The sequence below is a fragment of the Calypte anna genome, chromosome Z, assembly GCF_003957555.1.
Source record: "Calypte anna isolate BGI_N300 chromosome Z, bCalAnn1_v1.p, whole genome shotgun sequence".
Lineage (NCBI taxonomy): Eukaryota > Metazoa > Chordata > Aves > Apodiformes > Trochilidae > Calypte > Calypte anna.
This window is the reverse complement of record NC_044274.1, coordinates 39,886,951-39,908,437: the sequence shown is the minus strand read 5'-3', so window position 1 is coordinate 39,908,437 and position 21,487 is coordinate 39,886,951. Positions and strand designations below refer to the sequence as shown.

Below are 21,487 nucleotides of genomic sequence, written 5' to 3'. Positions count from 1 at the left end.
GCCTCAAGAACTTTGCCTCAGAGGCTGACACCGGAGTTTAATGTGGGTGGACTTTGCTCAGTGATGCCTGGGAAACCATTATTTATAGTCTGGAATTTGGAAGAAAGACTAGAGGCATATAAAAAAGTTTAATTTAGTTATATTGATCCTGTGTAGCATAACTGTGGGGAACAAATAGCAAGAACAAATACATTATTGCCAAAACATTATCTTTGCTCTTATATCCCTATTTCTGATATTAAAAGGTGTTTCTAGAAGAGAGTAACCTTTAGTGCAATTGCTTTGCATTTACTCTGACATTTAATGATCAGAATCTATTACACTAGCTCTCTTTGATTTATGTAACAAACTTAGCAGGAAAATAGTTCCAGAGAATTTGTACTGATTATACAAAAAGCAGGAGCTGCACGTTTTTCTGAAGATAAAATCTAACCAAGCAAAATCTTCATACTGCGTAGCACAGATTTTTAATGCATATATAGGTATGATGGATGACTGAATGCTGATGGAAAAAGCACAGAAACAGGAGAACCTGATCTATTTAAGTGCCTGATCTAATATCCACCGGAGTCAAATGAGAATCTTGCTTTTTGAATTCTCTTTATTACATGAGAAATTAAAGAATGTAAGTCAAAGTATGTTTCTACAAACCACTGAGCAATGTATTTTCTTATCAGGACTCTGATACACCCACTTTCTGGGCTCTCATTCCTACCTTGAGGAAGGAACAAGTTAGGACAATGACTACAGGCTTATTCTGAGTCACCATAAAGAACCAACCTGAGGTACCATTGTCCTGTTGACATCAATGAGAGCTGCACCATCTGTCATAGGTTTTCTTGTCTAGTTCCACTTCTTATTTGTCTTTTTTTTTTCTAAGATGTTTATTCAGGGCAGACTAACATGGCTTTTACTTTGTGATAGTTTCTGGTAAACTTGGTTAAATTAAACCCTTCAAAGTTTTATAAACAATCTGACCTTTAAAGATGTGGAGTGCAGTGAGAAAATGAGTAGTCAGCCAACAGGAGGTACTTACTCAGGGCATTCCTGTAAGCATCTTCCTTTGTGGAGAAAGAGTGACTGGTCCTCTTCAGCCTGACATTTCTGACAGTGCCAGGGATCAGAGCACACCTCACAGCCATCTATACACATCTCACACTTTCCACTTGCAGTGTTGCCAAAAGTTTTTCGAGGGCACAGAGAAACACAGGTATCATGGATAAGAAACTTTCCTGTCAAAAGAGCAACCCAGTGGGGAAACGTACCAACAGGAAATACAATGAAAAGATGCCTCCCTTGGATGGTTCTAAAAAAAGCTTTCATCTTGGCTGAAAACTAACTTTTTCATGGTTAAAAATACTAGTAAAACATCCTTTACACCATTTCCCAATGGAGTTTCCTTGATCTTTGTTGAAATTTAAGGTTAGAAGGAATCATTGGGATTATCTAGCACATCTTCTTGAATAAAGCCAGTTTAGTCTTCTGTCTTCTACTTTTGATTGCAAAGAAAGAAAGCAACATCCATGTAACAGGTTTTTTCCCCTGTATTGCCAAGGGCATGTGTTTAATTTTTATCTGATGCCTGACTTCAGCTGGAGATTATCTGATTACCTGCATATGGTTTAAGTTGTCAAAAACCTTTCTACTGACCATTATTGAAAATATTTTCTGGAAGTGTGTAGGGCAAAGAATATTTTAGTTTCTTGCAAAACTTACCCAAAGAAGCTGAGGTTTCTTACCTTCTGGACATGAAGTACATATGTCAGCAGATTTTTCACAGGTCCTACATGAAGGGTCACAGGACTGCAATTTTTTTTTTGCATCTGTGATAAAAAAATAAGTTAATTAAAAAAATTCTTATAAGCTGTTTCTGTTAATTTACTCTGCCTCTAGAAGGGCCATTTCCTACGTTTTTTTCTAAGTTATTTCAAAAATGTACCACCGTGCATTTTTGGAAATCACAAAGTTGAAGAGCTCAATGGTTGTGTTCAAGTCCACTCTGTTATACAATAAGTGAAGAACTGTAATAAAGGAACAGATAAACATTACCCTGAGATTCACTAAGGCATAATTCTGGACTGCTCATCACAAATGAGAGCAGTAACGCAGTTCAATAACACTACCTTCAATGTAGTGCTGCAAAAGCAGATCTGTATCTGTAATAGATTACAAACAAGAAGAACTAGAAAATAGGTAAATTGGGGGCATTTGGTGTAGTGAGGTATTTTCATTGAGCTTTTATTCAAGCTGGTTGTGGAACACTGTTATCTTGTGAGTAAGGAAGAGAAGTCTGAATAGCAAGGAGGGAAAAGTAAGTGGGAAGAAGATCTGTTAAATAGTTTTCCCAAAAGCTATTGTCAGAAGGAAGAGTCTGATGTGTGTCAAATGGAGTTTTTATAGCTGTGGAAAAATAAGACTAAGGTTCTGCTTTGCATAGAGTTTATTCAATGTGTTACTCAGGTCCAAAATGTCAGGGAAATTTGAGGATCATACTTACTACAGGGAAAGTCTGACATGCAGTGTGTGAAGGTGTGTATTTTGATCCAAGCAATTGTAATGACAAGTAAATTGATGCGGTATGAAAAAAAATTGTGGTCCAGTGGACAGTGGCCTTTTGTACGCCTTTTTATTTTGCAGATAATAAAAAGAAGAATAAATCATAGGTTGGCTGGGGTCTGAGCTTTTCACCTCAGTTAGCACATCCAGCTCATCCTGCCAATTAAGTATGTATGATTTCTGTAAGTCAGTGGACTGGCTGACAGTATCCATTAGCCACATGCAGCATATCACTACACTTCTTCTCTCTGCTATGTCAAGGTAGTTTAAGGTGTTGACATTTTGAATGAACGTCATGATAACAAGTGCTTCAAGTAAAAAAATGTAGAACAGGAGATATTCACAGAGCCCTTTCCCACAAGGGAAAACAGTGGGCATTGTATTAAGCAGAGAGACACTCATTAGAAAAGCATGGCACAGGGACAGAGGAAGGAGGAATAATAATAAAATTATTATCATTATTTAGAGCTGTACTGCTAAATGAGCTGAGACATAGCTATCTCCATGAAAGAAGTTAGATCTACATTCAGTGTGTCTGAGGGGTAATCTGTGACAATATGGCAAGTCCATATCCACTACCAGCATATCAGAGAAGCTCAGAACATCTTAAAAACTCTCTGTACTAAAAATATCTCAATATGCTGTCCTTGGCCAGAACAAGAACAACTCAGGAGGGTCCAGGAACAGCACAACAAATCAAAATCTGGCTGTCTAGCAGCAGGACACTCAGAACTACTTGTGAATATTATTTGCACAGGGTGGTGAAAGCCCGTAGTGTTACAGCTCTTGTTGGTAACTGGCACAATACAAAGAAACTTCAGATATAGCAGGAGTTGAGAAGAATTTTCCTTGCCACCACCCTTCTTGCTAAAGCATCTCTGTCCTCCATGAACAAGGGTCCAAGAGTGTTTGCAGGGTCCAAGGAACAGGCTAGAACATTATGTACATAACTGAAGAAAGCTACACACTGTTAGGGTGAGTATGAGGTCTGATACTGGAGTATGAGATCCGCACTGGAGCCTGGATCTGCCCAGTGTGAGGCCAGTGGATGAGGACAATTGTGTACACCCTGCAAGACAGCAACTGTTTTTTATCATCAGCTTTAGTAGCCAGAAGTGTTGGTGGCCATGGTGGGTGAGAGACCTGTCAAGGACCAAGACAAGTGGGACTTGGACATTTTATTAAGTACTAGCTGAAGACAGTTTTCATCTCATAAGGTACAGAGGCTTGCTGGATGTAGAAAATGCCTGAAACTGATTTTTGAAGTGTGCAGTCTCAAGCACTGCTTAACACCTGACATAAAAACCCTGAGCTTGAGTCACCTTCATGACTTCATCTTGACTGTAGCTCATACTAAGGAGTATAATATCAGGTAATAACCAGTGTGCAAAAATAAAAACCTCTGGAAAAGCTCTTTGGAAACACAGGAAAAAGTTAGGAAGATATGGAGTCTCTGATTTGTGGAAAAAAGAAACTGTCAAGTGATGTATAAGCATTGTGAGTCCAAGAGGTGGAGGAGGGATTTATTATTTAGTAATCTCTAAAGTTGTAGTAGTGGGATGTATTGACAAAGGACTGGAGAAGTACAAGGAGACCTTTGTGTGTGAACTGAGTTCAATGCTACCTAAAGCAACAAGGAAATGCCACCTTCTGGAATTCAGCAGTGTAACTGGGGCCTCTGTGCTGGGGCTACTTGAAATGAGGAAGCAGTTGTCAGATTCATTGATCATTTAGAGTGAGAAGAAATTTGAAAAACCCTGATTAGGGTCTGTACTTTGCACTATCTCTATGTGTTATCTATTTGCATACAGACTAGTAATCTTATAGTTTAGGGACTGAAGACCTAGAGTTATAAAATAATTTTGTAATACATTTTTAGTTGCCTGTGAATTTGATCCTTCTTGAGGAGAAGGAACCTTTTGTTCTGCTTTTCTTAGCTCTTACTGTGTGGATGTTGATATATTGTAAACCTTTTTCCAATAGCAGGTCCTGTGAGTTTCCTGTGAGGCTTTCTCTGCTTCTTGCTGACATATTTTCTATGGCTTTTTTTCCCCTCTGAAGACCTATTTTCTATATTTCAGGTTACATCCTGGTGTTCCAAGAGGATTCTACTGTTTAAATGCCCAGGTGGAGTGGGCAGTTCAAGTCCCTCACACACAAACATTTTCAGTTTGCTGATCCAAATAATCCTCAAAGGACTTGCTGGTGACCATTGCTCATTCCTGTGAGATGCAGAAATTCACTGTTGCAAGATTATTTGGTGAAAATACTCTGTAGCTTCATGGTTTTTCCTTACTCTTCATTATCGAACAAATCCTTAAGGAGTATCCTTCTTGATGTCATCTGTAAGACTATGAGGAATACTGTCAAATATTTGGATGTTTGATGTTATTAGATTTTCTACTCTTCTTTTCATAAATATGCAAACCCACTCTCTTTTTCTGCTTTTGAGGGAAGATACCCACTGGTCTGAAACTCTGAAGATTTTTCCCATTTATAGACTAGTCATCTGGCTCTCTGAAAAAGAACTGTGAATAATTGATGATCTATTTCATGGCCACGTAGTTTTTTAATTAATGGCTTTCACATTGCTTCTAGAATGTCATCTGAAAGAAAGACCATCTGTTCCTCAAGTCTATCTGCAGTTGCACATCCTCTGTTACTCTACCAGTTGCTTTGATAAACCTTAATAATTTGTCAAGGCACAGTTCTGATTTTTCAAATGAAAATGTCATTGGTCTTTTCCTAAATATGCAGTAAGTAATTCAAGTTTTCATTTCCCTTTTCAGCAGCTTTGCATCCAGCTCCCTGGATGCAAAACTGGTTGATGTTTTATTTTTTTAAAATCCCTACTGGGTAGTTTTAAGTGCTGTAATTTAATACCATTTATGTGTGTGAGGAAGCAAGCCAGAAACATTAATGAAGTGTATGTTGCCAAGGGAATAGGACTTTGATCCTGGAAAGAGAAGTGGTATAATATAAAAAATAAATAGCAAGAATGTAAAGTGAGGCAGAGAAGTTGTAACCCACCACTAGAGAATGTTTAAGCGAGCTCATTGTTTCAAAAAAGTTTCAAGCCTTACAATTAAAAAAGAAAGATCTTTTGCAGTAATGTACTTTTTGTGTGTGTGTGTGTTTAATTCTTGCCCCTTTGGCAGCATTTGCTCTTTTCTGTAAGACTCCCTAATCGCCACCAGAGGGGAATGTACACAAGCAATTGGGATTCTGGTAGCTTAAATACTTCAACCATAGTGTTGTCAGAAGAAATCTTACAATTAAATTTACTGGTTTTTCTTAAGTTTTTACTTGCCTTAGAGCTTCATTTAATTCCAAAAAGTGTCTAGAATAATGTGACCACTTTAAATGTAAGCTTCTAACATAGCAAGAAGTTCCACAAATGGGCCAATATAATGCAAGACACATGTTTATGGGAACCTGTGCACTTCCAATAAAGTAAACAGAGCTTTCCAAAGACTAGCCTTACAAAGCTGAAAAATGGTCATGCAAAATGTTTTTTCTTGGTCTTTGGACAGGTGGGAAATGGAAAGCTCAGAAATAACTGGTATTAAATAACGGTTGTATTTTCTTTTCTCCTGAAGGATTCCTTTTGGTTGACGATCCAACAGATTTCCTTTAAACTATCAGTCTGTAGCTTCTGTGGTTGCAATTTAAGCTTGTGAATGTTGAAACCACAAATCTATGATATAGAGTTGTAAACCACCCATATTCTAACAGTGGGACATTGATTCTGGAAAAAAAAAACCCATTGCATTCTATTATTATACTGCTTATACTGCTCTTTTTATTCTTTTTTTTTTTTTTTTTTTTTTTTAATATGAAAATGCCTTCTATTTAAACACTATTCAGGCCAGAATCTGACTCAATGTCACGTTGATTCTTGTTTCTTTGTCAGAATGAGTAACAACTTTGACATACACCCAGCTAAGTCTCTCCTATTCCTTTCTCAGACCTGAGAAACTGAATCACACTCTGCCACTCTGTGAGCTGAGTTACTGCAGCTTCGAAGCTACAGCAGTGCTCTAGTGCATTATTCAAGGTATTATCAAATTGGAAGGGAGGAGGAAGACTGAAAAATATTTTTTTTCCATTTTATTTCTCATTTGGACTTTTGTGACATGGATGATACAATGGCAGAGTTTCTCAAAACCTAGTACTGTAAGACTCTAACTGTAAGTCCAAATTGAATTAAGGAAAAGCTGAGTGAATTTTTGCTCTGTTTAATATGATGTCCCCATATTTTCTTTCTTTCTGCTTAAATGATCTTACATTGAGCTTCAAGAATTTTTCAGTCAGATTTTAAAGAAAGATTAAATGAATTCTCAAAAATATTCAGGATGAAAAACCTAGGTTTATGTGGTAAGATGTAGGGTCCTCCTTGTAGCTTCACTCCTTGTTCTAGAAATTGTGAAGCTTATTAAAAGAAAACAATGTGAACCTCTCTACAGAACCTGGGCATATGAATACAGCCATCTAAAGAGACAGGCCTTAAAATATAATAGCATTTGAACCACCTTATGGTCCCTCCTTAATTTCTTTGAAAACCACAAGTGCATTATGAGAGTTCTTACTAGTATATACTCGCTCTCTTTGAGCTCTCCATCTTGCTCTCTCTACTAGCTCCCCATGGACAATGGATCTTTATGCCCAGTAGTGCAAGCAATAAGTGTTCAGACTGATAAAAGATGGCTTGTTTTCTTTGTTTTAAATCTTATTTATTCATGCTCTCTATGACTAAATGGGGAACTTAACTTGTAATTTTATACTGCTATTGAAGTAGCTCCCTGTGTACATTTGTAATACTTTTATCTTCTAGACACTGGCTTCTACAAGGAGCATATTTTTACAGTATAATTTATTGTCAGACCATGGCGAAGTGCTGCATGAGGAATGCAGAAGAAAATGAAGTGCCACAGCTTTTTTGTAACTGCAGGTGTATTTCTTTCAGAAGGTGACTTGTCTAGTTTTTTCACTGTATAATGACATGTCATTTGTATGTGATCCAGTTGAAGGGCTACTAATTTAGACTTTATTCTGCACATGGCAATGGCAAAACTGATACAGGTTATGTGTCTTCACGAGGTGATTACATTACACAGACATAATAAAACACAATGAAAACAATACACATATGTCATAAAATAATAGACCTTTCCAATTTTTAAGATGTATATGAACTGTAAATTTAAGGAAATTATGGGAGTGCTGAGAAGTAAATCACCATCCCCTGTGCATATTAATCCCTGATCTAGTTACTTTATATCAACCATAGTATTACTTTAACAACAAATAGCTAGAATATGAAATTTGTATGCCTAAGAACATATGGGATAATGCATCATTTTTGCTTATGTCTAGCAACCTGAAATTTCACATATGGATGATGCTTAAAAAGGTCTCCTAACTCTTCCCTTGATGCTCTAATTCTGCCCTCTAAATGTCATAACATTTTCACATTTGGGAGTCTATTACTCACTCTCTCTTGCTGCTCATTTATTTACTGTCTTCTGCCCACTCCATTCTTTTTTATTTTCCTTTATTGTCCTTTCCATATTCTGAGACCTTTATAGGATATCTGCATAGCTTCATTCAGATCTTTTAAAAATAATAATTTTGAAGCCTGAGTTACTCTTTACTCTCAACCAGTACATTTTTCCTATTTTTGTTTTATTCTGCATTAAGGAAAAGGAAATACACATAATGGATGCAGTTGGTCAGTGGCTGCTTGTGGGAGGTTGCTCTTTTTATTGAGGGTGGTGTATAATAGTAAACAGAACCAGCTGCTATTTAGTAGCATCATTTACTACAGCATATACTATCTGCATGGATAGAAGCACATACTCTGTTTTGAGTTTACATGAGAAACAGACCTCATTCCATGGCCTTTTTTTTTTCTTTTTGTGCTTCTCAGAAGAATGCTGTAGACTAAACCATGTAACTGAGGAATGAATGAGTTTTTAGGGTGTGGTATTTACAGTGATCAGGCAAAATGAAGAACTGAACATAACTTGCAAAATGCCTAATCCAGTTGAAAGGGTGTGTGTATTCACTTGGTGGATAAAGCTTACACTACTGTGTCTCCTGGCTTCCAAAGTAATTCCATCATCTGGTACATGAGATAAAATGCAGATGTTTCATGCTAGAAACACAGGGCTCAATCTCTCTCTTTTTCTTTAGTTTTTTAATTTTTTCTTCTTTTCTTTCTTGGCTTGCCCTCTCTTTTTAAAAACCTGGATTACAGACATGGTCTTTTTCATTATTTCAGACATGGATAATACTTTTTAGTGGTTCCTGATACGAGTTGAATTGTTTACCCAACATACAGCATAGTATACCGCCAAAGTAAGTGTAATTGTAGAAAGTTAGGGTTTTTTATAGAATGTTTCAGTTGCTGGAGTGTGTGCTCAAGTCTTGTCTATCATTTATCCTTGCATAAGAGACAGAAGTGAAAACTGAAGCATGGAAAAAAGTGTATTTCATGTTCACAAAGTCCTCACCTAGAAGGACTAGTCTCTCAAATTGCAATGGAAGTCAGACTATGTTGGTTTCTCTGTGTCAGGCTATGTTGTAATGCCCATTAATTTATATTAAACTTGGAACCAAATGAAACAGTCTTTGTTTCCCAAAACTCACTTTGTGCCATACGGTACATCAACTCAGTCACTAAAACCACTGTGGAACCCAATGAATTCTTGTGGCTGGAACAGCCAAAGAGAAATGGTTTCATTATTTGTAAATACAGTTCAAGGTCTAATACCTCAGCTCTCTGTTCATAACACTTCTAAAGAGTAAGAATAAATAGAAGACTACCATTGTAAAAGATGATGTAGACTACTGGATTTGGAAATTTTGGCTGTCTTCCTAGTTGTGTTGCCTTCCTGTATTGTCTGGAGGAGCAGGGCATGTGCTGAGAATGAGCTTGGTGCAATCTGATCTTCATTTACATCACAAGTGTGAGGTTCTTAATTTCATACTTGGCCACCATGCTTGGTTCAGTCCTCCAAGTAGCGTGCCTGTATTTTTAAATTAGATTCTTTAATTCAGGCCACTTGTGCTCAGGGACAGTCCTAGCATGGTGATGCACCAATGTAAATATGTTGACATGGAACACCCAGTGAAAGGAGCGTATATTAATGAATAGGCAGAGAGGATGAGAGCCAAAAGCAAAAACTCAGTGTCTTGACAGCACTGGGCTGGTGAACAAACATAAAGGTATTCCAATATCACCTGCAGGATGGACAAGCTTGTTGGACACCCTTAGAAACTGAGTCTGACAACAGAAGAAATGGAAGATCCTTACATTTTACTAAGAAGGAATAACCCTGGAGAAAACCAAGGCAGCTATAAACAAGCTAAAGAACAACAGCAACAAAAAGTAAATGCTAATAAAGTGTTTAGAGATCTGTCCAGAGGAAGCAATGAAAAACTTTAAAAGTCTTTGAAGGCATGCATGAATAAAAAGTATTTCACCTATTCCCATATTCTTCCCTAAACTAAATAATGATAAAGAGGAGGCCCTACAGAAATTCTTCAGAATATCTGAAGAGGGATAATTTTTTCCAGGTACAGGGTTTTTTTTTGTACAGATATGCCATCCAGAATCCTTATTGACAGTAAGTCTGAAGAAGAAGAGACAGGTTTTCATTTTGTCCTGCAGCATTGTTTAACAAAGAAATAAAAGACATTGGTTGCTTTTCTGAATTTTATGGTTTTTTTAGAAAGCTGAGCAAGAAACCTCACTAACTGTTGATAAATGTAGTTATTCAGAGTGTAACTTCAGTAAAGACTGTGACAACTTCATTAACATTCTGACTTGAAGGTTACTGCTATTTGGAAGCCCTACCATGGTGAGAAAAATCTCGAGATTTGACCAAGTTCTACATCACTTTCTCAGCAGTAACATGTCACAGCTCCTGCCTCGGTGTGGGAATGTCAGCAAGTCTATCCAAGAGACATTGAAGAATCTCCATCCAGGTTCCCTGGGATCCCATCATCAGCTGCTGCAGGAGTCCTGTAACTTTGGAGCAGTTATTAATGTTCAAGCCAGTGTGGCTCTGAGAGCAATTTATCTCACAGTCTGAAATACCCCTAAGTGAGATGTATTTTAACTACTGGAAGGAAAGAGAAATAGTACACAAGAGAGGAAAAGCCTTCACTGCACAGCAACCCTAATATATACAGACCTTCATCATCTGTCTGCTCAAAAGAAAATAGCTGTCATTTGACAGTGTGAGAAAGAGAGAACCAATAGATAGACCAAACAACAGATGTGCTCTTTCCATGGCAGACTGTTTTAGATAGTCTCAAACTGAAAAAAGCACTTACTCATGTGGATGAAGCGTAAGGAAATGCCTGGAGGTGACCAGCTTTCTATTAATATTTCTCCTTTTAGGTCTCTCTGATCTCTTTTTTGAAGTGAAGAAATGTTATTCCTTTTGATACAACATTTCTCCATAGATAGGGAAGGAATAGAAACAGTCAATATTTTTTCTGAAAATATTTGTTAGCATATTTTAATTTTTAATGCAAGGTCATATTGATCTAAGGAGAGTCATTCTTTGATGTGTTTGAGTCAAATGAAGACATAGGAATTCAGAAGAAAATTTGAACTTGATAGAAAAATAAAGTTGGAAAGGATCCTAAGTAGTCTAGTCTCTGCTCCACTGAGTAAACACCCCTACCAGATGCTTTTCATGTGTTCTTAAAGACCCTCAGTGATGGAAATCCCAAGATCTCCTCAAAGATGCTACTGTTAGTCCATTACTCCATTTGAAAGTCACCTTTTTTCTAATACCAAATTGAAAACTCCTCTTCTGCATTTTATGTCCTGTTTATCACTCTCACGGAGACCTGATCTATTCCATTCTCCTTTTTTATTGTATTCCTCTTAGCTTTTTCATTTAGTTCCAACCCATTCACTTATCTCAGTATTTCATTGTAAGCATTTTTTCCCTGGATTTCCAGCAATGTTCACTGTTTCCTCCCTAATCAGCCTACTTTTTTCTTTAAACACCATGCCCAAAACAGAGCTTCTTATTCTAGCTGGTGCTTTCCAACTATGAAGAGAGTGAGAGGACTATGTAGCCCTTTTCTCTTTGTTTACAGTTTACAGGGTATGCTGTACATATAATTAAAAAATGCCACTTGCAATCCTAACTATTAAGATTTCATGCTTTGCACTGGTTTCACTGAAGATTAAATAGTAATAGCAAATTAGTTTTAATTTGTGTGCTGGATGATAAATTCACCATTAGCACTGCCTCCATGGCTAACAATATCTACTCAAGTGTCCTTTTATATAACTCAGGCAATGAGAATGACAAATATTTTACTTCTTACTACATTTAACCCTTTCTTAACAAGAATTTGTGACAGTACTGGGATGCATTTGAAGTTGCTTATGAAGAAAAATAACTTAAAAAACTAATACAAGTAATTAACTTCAATGACAAAATTTTAAAAAGCATTTTCTGTGGGACAGGGAATTGTTTTTCCCATGCTATAGATAAAGGCACTATTAGATAAGGTTGCATAAATTAGACAAAGACCTCCAGAACATAGTACTGCATACTGTATTTTGTTCCTTAGAGAGTGGTGCATGCCTACATAGGGGAAACAAGGCTAGAGAGCTTACAAGCTTATTGCTTGCACATACACATACCACATATATTTTATCATTTTCTATTCCCTCCAACATATATTTGTTTCTTTGTAGGGAATCAATTGCCACAGACCTTGTCTAAAACATAGTCTGTAAGACTATCAGTGTCTCTTTAGATGTGGAACTCCCAGTACATTATCTTTTTTTTTCTAATAGCAATATTTAAAAACTAATTTATCTTCTTATCTTTATTTTTTTAAAAGTTTTATCTATCCAGATAAAATAACTCATTGATGAAGACTGCCTAAGTTGTGTTAAAATTATATGCTCCTCTCAGGAAGATGAATTGACTCTGTGAAACCAGTGTTCCACAGCAGTACATTTTAAAAATGACAATGAATTTGACAAAAGTGTAGTTTCACTCAAGAGGCAAGGTCTTCAGATCCTCTTTCTACAACTTCTAGTAGTTTTCAGAGAAACAGAAAAGAGATCTGTTGCAACTTACCACTCCAGAATTTCCCATTGGGTGGAGAATTCCTTGGATTCAGACACTGCCCATGGGATAGCTGGAAGCCGTTTTTACACCCTGTACAGTTCTCATAGCTGTACCCAACACATGTTGCACAGCTCCTGTGGCAAGGTTCACATTCTCTAGAGATGTCATCAGTGAAAAAGCCATCCCCACACTCACTCACACACGTGGCACCTGCAACAGAAACAGAGCCTGGCACTGTGATGTCTGCTGAACCCTGACAATCGAGCCTGGCACTGTGATATCTGCTGAACCTTGACAATCCTGACAAGGGGGTTCTTCACTTATAGCATCTCTCTCTCTCCAACAACAAATTATTCAGAACTGATGGAACTATTTGTAACTCCAACTTTTTTTTTTTTTTTTTTTTTTTTCTTGTAGAACCTAAATTCTGCTTTGTTGCTTGTGCAAACTGCACAAACATCACACCAATCTGCACTAATGATTTTACTGAGATGAATTTTCATCCATATCCTAAATCCTGGCATGCACAAATCTTACGGAAGTGCAAATCTGGATAAAAAATTTATTGTTGATCCCCAATAATACTGGTCCAGTGCAAAATCTAGAGTCCAGAATTCCTTCAATATTAGATATATGAAAATTTTGAGGATTGAATGAATTATCTGGTGATTGTAAAGATAAAGTCAGGTGTATCTGATTTAATTTAAGGTTTGGGATAACAAAGAAAAACACGTAGAAGTTGATAAACTGATAGCTTTTTGATCTTCCTCTGGTTTCAGTTAAAAAACACATAGACCACTGTAGTGAGACAGGACCAGGTGCCCTGAGTTATTGATGAGTGGGTGTGGGTTCACCTGTGTCTGGCCTCCCTCCTGAGCATGTGCAGGAGCACGGGGCCAATAAGAGAGCAGCTGACACCCACAGAGAGAGCTCTCACTCTTCAGTGAGCATGGAGAAGCCCACAGCTCAAGGAGCCCCAGGAGCAGGCAAGAAGGGGTAGATCCTGGAGCCCCAGGAACAGCCCTAGGACATCGTCCAGGAATGGGCTAAGCCCCGAGGCCTCAGGATCAGCCCTAGGAGCAAGAAGGGCTCCTCCCGCTACATTTGGTGGAGAATGCGGGCAACATAAAGAAGCAGCAGTGTGAGAAGCTGGCAACAGGAACATTATCCCCGATTTGAAAAAATGCCTGGGCTAACACTCTCCCTGAAAGGTATGACCAGCAAGCTCTTTGGTTTGGAAACCCCTGAACAGAGGGAAGCTAAGATAAGGATTCTCTCTTTGGAAACCCCTGAGCGGAGGGAAGCTAGGAGGATGGAATCTCATGGTATGGAATCCCACAGAGGAAAAAGAAAAAAAAAAAAATATAAAAAAGTAAAAGTAAATAAAAGTAAAAGTATGGAATCCCACGGAGGAACCAGAAACCCATGAGGAACCAGAAATCTCTTTGGAAACCCCTGAGCAAAGGAAAGCTAAGAGAAGGATTCTCTCTTTGGAAGCCCCTGAGCAGAAGGAAACCAAGAGAAGAGCAGAAACAGGAGGGAGAAGAACAAAAGGTAGAGACTTTGTGAAAAAGTGCCTGGGCTGACATTCGGTTGCCTAAGCTAGGGTTAAAATCCTGTAAGTTACAAGTGTATTTTTGTAAAAAATCCTGTATGTATGTGTAAAAATCCTGTACTTGGGGCCCCCTCGATGCTCTTAGCTGAGTGTCCTGCGGGGTCCGAAGAAAAAATGTGTATTTTTGTGTAAAAAATCCTGTGTGTCAGTAGAAAAAAAATGTGTATGTTTAAAAATCCTGTGCAAAAATCCTGTATGTTTGTTAAAATGTCTGTAAGCTAGGGCAAACCGGGAAAACTTTAAGAAAAAAAAAAAAAAAAAAAAAAAAAAAGGGGGAAATGTAGAGAAATAAGATAAATCAGGTGCCTCGAATTGCCAGTGAGTGGGTGTGAGTCCACCTGTGCCTGATTAGGACAGGCCCCTATTGGGCATGAGCAAGGCCAGGGGGCCAATAAAGGTGGGACACACACCCACAGAAGGGACCTCAGCTCACTCTGGTGCGAGGCATGGAGAGGCCAGCAGCTCGTTGAGCCTCTGGAGCAAGAAAGGCTCTTCCCGCTACACTTCTACCCTGGAAGTGCTGTGTGGTGGCTGGAGTCCTGGAAGAGACCAGCAGCTCGTTGAGCTTCAGGAGCAAGAATGGCTCCTCCCGCTACAGACCACCAGATCACCTCACATTACAACCACAGAGATCTCCATGAGTGAGATGCTTTTGTACTCTGTTGCTGAGCACCTTCAGCAGGCATTGCACAAGAATGTCATAACCTGGGAATTTCCTTTGATGCATATTTGGCACCATGTCTGAACCAGACCTGCCTTATTTATGGCTTTGTAATAAAGCTAAGAGGTTCCTAGTCTTGTGTGAATTAGATTTGGAATTTAGTGATTTTAATTGAGCTAATTTCAGTGTTTAAGACCCATTAATTTATGTCACCTGAAAGTTAAAGTAGACTTGTAAACAGTAAGGAAATATTTCCATGTGTCTCTGTGAGTTAAAACCTCTCCTTTCACAATGTCTGAATCAAATATAATATTTTTTTTATCTGCCACCAAAGAGTGGAAATTAATTAAAAACAAAAGTAAAAAAAGTATGTGGGAATATGTAGTCAAATATATGGATTCTTTCAACCAGAGAGCACCACTGACTAATGTAACCTCCTTGTATCAATGCAAAGGACCCAGTTCTGCAAAGGGCGAATTCCCACTGTCTGCCATAGAAGTGATCTGTGAAAAAAATCTAAAATACTTTTTTGTATATGTCATGCTTGTTACTTTGCTCACCTGAGAGATAAAAGCCTTCCTTACACGAGTCACACTTGTCCTTGTTACATCTATCACAGTTGCTAGGACACTCTCTACACTGCAGAACACTTTCATCTCTGTAGGTATTTTCTGGACAGTATTTATAGCACTGCTGCTTATACCTGTAAAATAATGTAGAACAGCATTAGTAAGTGTCTTTTGAGGTTATTTTGTTTTCTGTATGTTTCTGGTTATGGCAATGATAATGTACATCATCCAAATGTACAGAAATTATCCATCTAATGAAAGAGTCAAAGTGTATTTATGGTTTTTAGTTACTCAACTGGAAAAAATAAATAATTTTTTTCTAATCTTAATGTTCTTCAGTCTTAATTTGACTGGCTTTTTAAAATGTAGACACAAACAAATATATGCTTAATTAGGACAATATATTGTGGTTGTAAAGAGCTGATGACTTCTAAAAACATATAAACCAATGCCACTACTTAAAGCTAGACTGAAGAGCTTTTTAATCAACATTTTCTTTTGTCATGGTAATTTTTACAGAGATCTCTGAACTGTGTCTTTCCCTCTGTTTAAGTTAAGCTTTCAATTACACTCTATATTTTTACCTTCTTTAACCTCTTTACATTTTCAACATCCCTGCTGAACTGCAAATACCAGACCTGGACAAAATATACCAAGAGCATACTAGCTCCAAATCCAAAGGCACCCTTGAAATTTTAGATCCTTTATGCTCCATACATTTCTCTCCATATACGCAGAGCTCACATCGGTCCACAAGTTTTAAAAAGCCTTGATAGTGAGTAATTGTCTGGTTTCCTGGTATTACCCAAGCTTCTTCCAAAGTTACTGTTCTCTGATAGGCAATAGTTAAAAGGAATGGGATGACATACACAACGCAGGTCTATGTAGTGGGGCACAAATTTTGGTCTTGAAAAATTTGTAGATATAAGAGCTATATAGTTATACTTACATATAATAGTTCTGTGTACATGTTATACAGATTCTTGGGTCATCTGAAATTTAAAATACAAAATTATGGGAATACACACAAGAGTTAAAACTAGAATGCTTAAAATATTTGTTGTTACACCATTTTTATGCCAATGTTTCTTAGATTAAAATGACTGCAGCCGTAACTAGAATATTATTGTCTCTGAATCTCTGTTCACATTTTTTAGAGATAAACTCTTCCGCATTCATGTTGTAGCTTGTATTTTTTTGCAGTGCCTGGTGACTTTTGAGTCCTCAGCCTAAGGCACTGAAAAAGTGCTGTGATTTTAGGAAGTGCTGTCTTGAAAAGCAGAACCTTCCCAAGAGCTCAGGCTGGGAAAAATGAACTCTTATAAGAAGACTTAAAGTTACTCAGACCTGGAGTTTCATCTTATTTCTTCATTTGTTGAAGAGATAAGCTTAAAGCATTTGGCAGAATGTTGAAATGAAATGAAATGAAATGAAATGAAATGAAATGAAATGAAATGAAATGAAATGAAAAAGTTTGGCAAACATTTAAAAAACATACAAGTACTCAAATTGTGAGCTAGGCAAACAGCCTTCCATATTATGGGAAGGAAGAGAAGGCAGCACACAGCTTTTGGGTAAACTGTCTCATCAGGAAATTAATTTTGCATACAAAATTTTTATTGAATGAACAGCAAAATATTTGTACGATTTCTTAAAACTATCACAATGATGGGAATGGCTTTATACTCACATAAAGTGAAAACTATTATCTGTAACCTTCCACTATCTTCTACACATAAAGTGAAGACTATTATCTGTAACCTTCCACTATCTTCTATTGGCTTTCTATTCCTTTTACTTTACTCAAATATCCCAAAGGGAGCAGAATGGAAGGAAATGGAACAACCTGGGAGAATGTATTTATAAACTGCTCTACTAGGAAATACCTATAAATTATTTTTGATCTTAATAGTACTCATAAGGCAAATTTTTCACTGAGTCTGTTTGAACTACATCTACAATAAATCACACTTTACACATGCACACTTATTAGGCAACATGCACTTGGTTTCACAAGTAGTCCTAGCAATTTATTTATGAGGTGTAAAGTTTTATCCAGAAATGTTGCAGATGTGTGAAAATATTCTTTTTACTGTTTAGAATACAAACAGAAACAGAAATCACCCGATCTAGTGTTCTTTGCATCAGGTTTTATGTTAAGACAGGAAATTCTCTTACAATATGAAAATATTTTCTACGAAGTCTCTCTTTTAGATAAAAGATTTGGATGTTTTGGTTTTTGTTTCTTAATGATTTCTAAAATACTAATATTGTTCTTGAATAAGGACACTTCTTGAGATTTTTTTCCCCCCCCAGTTTATTTGTGTGGGTTCTTTTCCTCACAGTGTTTATAGAGCATTGTTAGGAACCAGAAGTTAATATGTTGATAAATATGTCTATTTATACCTTTTGAAAATTATTATGCTTATGGTGCGTGCAGTCCTTGTTTCACTGATGCGAAAAATAGAGTACATATCAAAAAGACTTTGTTAAAATTTCTGGAGCTGTTTGCAGGTTTAGTAACAAACTGTCCATGTACTTTCCATCTTTTCTGAAGAAAGACCTCTTTCCCTTGCCTGTGGGAGGCTCTGATGGTGTTTTTCTTTCCTAACTGTCTCCTCATTTTTCCCTGTATGGATGACTATCTACATAGCTCAATTTAATACAGATTTCAGAAGTAATTGCAAAAAACCAGTATCTGGCTGTCCACTGGAAAGAGATTAGAAAAATTAAGTGTTAAGCAAGTGGCCACTGAGTAAAGATGACATGTTTTGAGTTGGTTTAGGATCTAGGAACAAATGGCTAGCAATAGCTTGTTTAGATTGAGAATTGGAATAGATATTGAGGAGAGAGCAAAAAGATGCATTGCAGATAGCACTTGCTTTCTAATGCTTACACAGAGTTTGAACAGAAGTGGTAATAGTAAGTACCTTATTAGAAGGCTAGAAATTTTATAGGAATGGATGATTTGCTGTATTTCATTTGGAAATGCACTGCATGTTTCTTCAAACTTAAGATTTTGGAGTTGGAAAGGGAATTAATGGATAATTTTGCAAAATTATATTATGCAGTCTTTGGGTTAGTGTGGCTAAGTTAATTTGACAGTTAGTCTACTATATCATGTTATTCAGCAGCCCTTACTGAACCACTTTTCTTCCTTTTAAAGATACACCAGATAAATAGCCATATTTATTAGCCATAGTTTCTGAATTTATACTTTTGAGGACTAAAGAATATAGTTCAGAATGGAATTTAAAGAGGGCAACAACTGATAGCAAACAGAGAGAAAACTAAATATACAACTATTCCTACAGTGACAAATTTGATATTTAACCCATTCACTATTTCCAAAATCTTGGAAATTAACTGCAAGAATAAGCTAAGTCTGTACAATTTTATGGATATAAATGTGCAGTTCCTCAACAGTAGCTAATTTAAAATCTGCTGCAATCAGCTCTTGAACTGTCAGTAACAAACATCTTCTATTCACTGAGAACTTAATTTTCCCATCAAATAATGATATCTCTGTGATGCAAAGTAGGCTTGGCAAAGTATGTCATGTTCCAAAAGACTTCTTTTCATAAGAACTACTGATATTTTATCTATACATTACAGTTTCCATTTGCATTGATTATGTTGAGTCTATACCACTGTTTTGAAAACAGAAAAAAAATGATCTTGATAGCAGTGGAAACAGGACTCAACAAATTTGAAAATATAGGGGCTCACACACAAACAAGACCTCTTTGACTTTCTGGATTTATTGCATTTTTCTTGATAAGTAAAGATCATCTAGAGTTCATGGAAAAATCCATTTGGTTTATTTCCTTGTCTGTAATAAACTGATACCCCTGTTCCCTCCTTCACCCCCCACCCTTCTCAAGTACAATACATTTGGAGTGCAGCTATGTTATAATACAGAAAAGGTACATGAAAAAATAAAATATTGGTTAAAGGCCAAAAATTCATGCATTCTGTTGGAACTCTCTGATTTGAAATGAATTCGTGGGTTTTTTTTTCTGCTCTGCGAGGGAAATACGGGCATTACGATTACAAGCACAGCATTGTTGTGCTTAAAGGGTATTTTTGTTCAAGCAAGTAAAGAAACACTGTAATTTTATTTATTTATTTAAATACTAATGCAGAGGCTCAGTGAAATATTTATTACATAAGGTCATCCATATTAAAATTGAGCTCCAGAGTATTTTGGAAATCCTTGTCATTCTTTATGATTTCTATGTTTCACTACGTTTGAGTGTTCGTGGTATTTAGACAGTTTCTAATTCTGGAAATTCCATGTGGCTAGCCTTCTATACTTCTGAGTAGCACTTACTCAAAACATCCCATCTAATTAGACCCAGATCTTGCAATGACTTGTACACATGCTTGACTTTACCTACTGTATGCAAGAAACCTGGGGGTTGAAGTTAAGTGCAAAAGTACATTTTGCAGGATCTTGTATATAAACTGTAAGTTTTATTTTAGCTTCCTCTTTTGTTTATGAACTTGTTTTAAAAAAAAAATTACATTCCTTAAACTATTTATTGGCTCAGCCAGGAGCCCAGAATGTGCTGAATACACTCAAATTTTTTTGCATGTAGGAAAAGTTCAGGCTATTCATTGCATGGGACTTAATAACTGGTTTATACTTCTTTTCCAGTTTAATTAAGTGTAATGACTGGAAATTATTTTATATTATATTGCAGATTTCCTCTAAGCGCTAGCCTGCAGTAATTGTTTAATTTCAACAGTTACTGCTAGGTTTTATTTGCATTTTACATTCCCCTGAACAATAATTTACAATAATAATAATAATAAAAAATTAAACGGTAATACATCACCAACAAGAGTAATTTTATATTTTAACTGCGTTAGATAATTTTTTCTTTACTTTTTATGACATCTTAGTTTAAATAATTAAAATTTACAATCCAAACATAATAACATTTTGGACCAAACATGGGCGCAGCTGAAAACTCAGCTTTCAATGAACCTTAATAATGGAGATTTCTGTAGTGGGACTAAGGACTTTAGTTTGAGTGTTCCAGTGTTTGTGAGAAGGTATTTGTTTGTGTCTTTTTGTTATTTTTTCACTTGTTGTTTGTGTTTTCTCAGTAGTTTTTGAGTTAAGTGGAAAATTTACAGCTCTAATCTCAATTACCCTACTCTAAAGGAGGAATGCCACTTGTGTTTGTTATCCAAATAAAGAGAATGAGGAACATTTTCCTGTTCAAATAATGATTTTATGTGTTTTAATTGGAAGAAGGAAGAAAGTGAAGATAAAATTGAGTGAAACCATAGTATAATATTAATTATCTGAAATAGGTTTGTATGACTGAGGTGAAATGTTGATAAATACATAAAAAATTGTATGTATGTTGATAAATGCATAATATTTTGGGAGGGATTTCACTGAGGGAAAGTGTGGAGATAAGGAATAGGAAGGAATAGAAAACTGAAAAAAAAGTTAATTAAAAAGCCTTATTGGGTCAGAACACTCAGGTCTTTCACTGTACGTGACTGATGAGTATTGTAATGAGATTTACACCTCACATGAAATTCCAAAATGTGATATCAACCGAAGAAGTTATTGTTTACAGGCCTTCAAAGAAGAACCAATGGTTTGTTCAGACTCCTGCTAAAGTAAAAGAGTACCTCAACAAAAATGAAGTCAGGACACCAGCATCACTATCTAACAGTTAAGAAAGGTCATCCAGATGATTTGTCTTAGATTTTATTCTATCCCTTTAATGCTGTGCCATCTTTTGTTCTTTCTCCACTGGACATTGTTTCCATCAAAATCTTAATGTGATGAATTCAGGAAGCACGAAAGCTGCATGTTAATAAAATTGAACTTCCTGAGTGTTGGTGTACATTTTCTGAACACACTTACTATGCTGAGGTGGTCCCTTATATGACTGCACAGCTTCTTACTACACAGGTAGCTCCTCTGAGTGAATAGCATTGCCCA

At 36.6% G+C, this 21,487-nt stretch overlaps 1 protein-coding gene across 2 annotated transcripts in view; it reads right to left on the bottom strand.

Moving 5' to 3' along the window:
- PCSK5 (proprotein convertase subtilisin/kexin type 5) overlaps positions 1–21,487 on the bottom strand; it is a 248,141-nt gene that overhangs the window by 10,952 nt on the left and 215,702 nt on the right. For both annotated transcript variants that reach the window (XM_030467471.1, XM_030467470.1), the window contains exons 25-29: positions 16,466–16,508; positions 15,508–15,650; positions 12,681–12,881; positions 1,740–1,823; positions 1,037–1,232 (exon numbers count right to left, since the gene is read on the bottom strand). In XM_030467471.1, the coding sequence (XP_030323331.1) occupies positions 1,037–1,232; positions 1,740–1,823; positions 12,681–12,881; positions 15,508–15,650; positions 16,466–16,508 (667 nt within the window). The remainder of the gene's footprint in view (positions 1–1,036; positions 1,233–1,739; positions 1,824–12,680; positions 12,882–15,507; positions 15,651–16,465; positions 16,509–21,487) is intronic.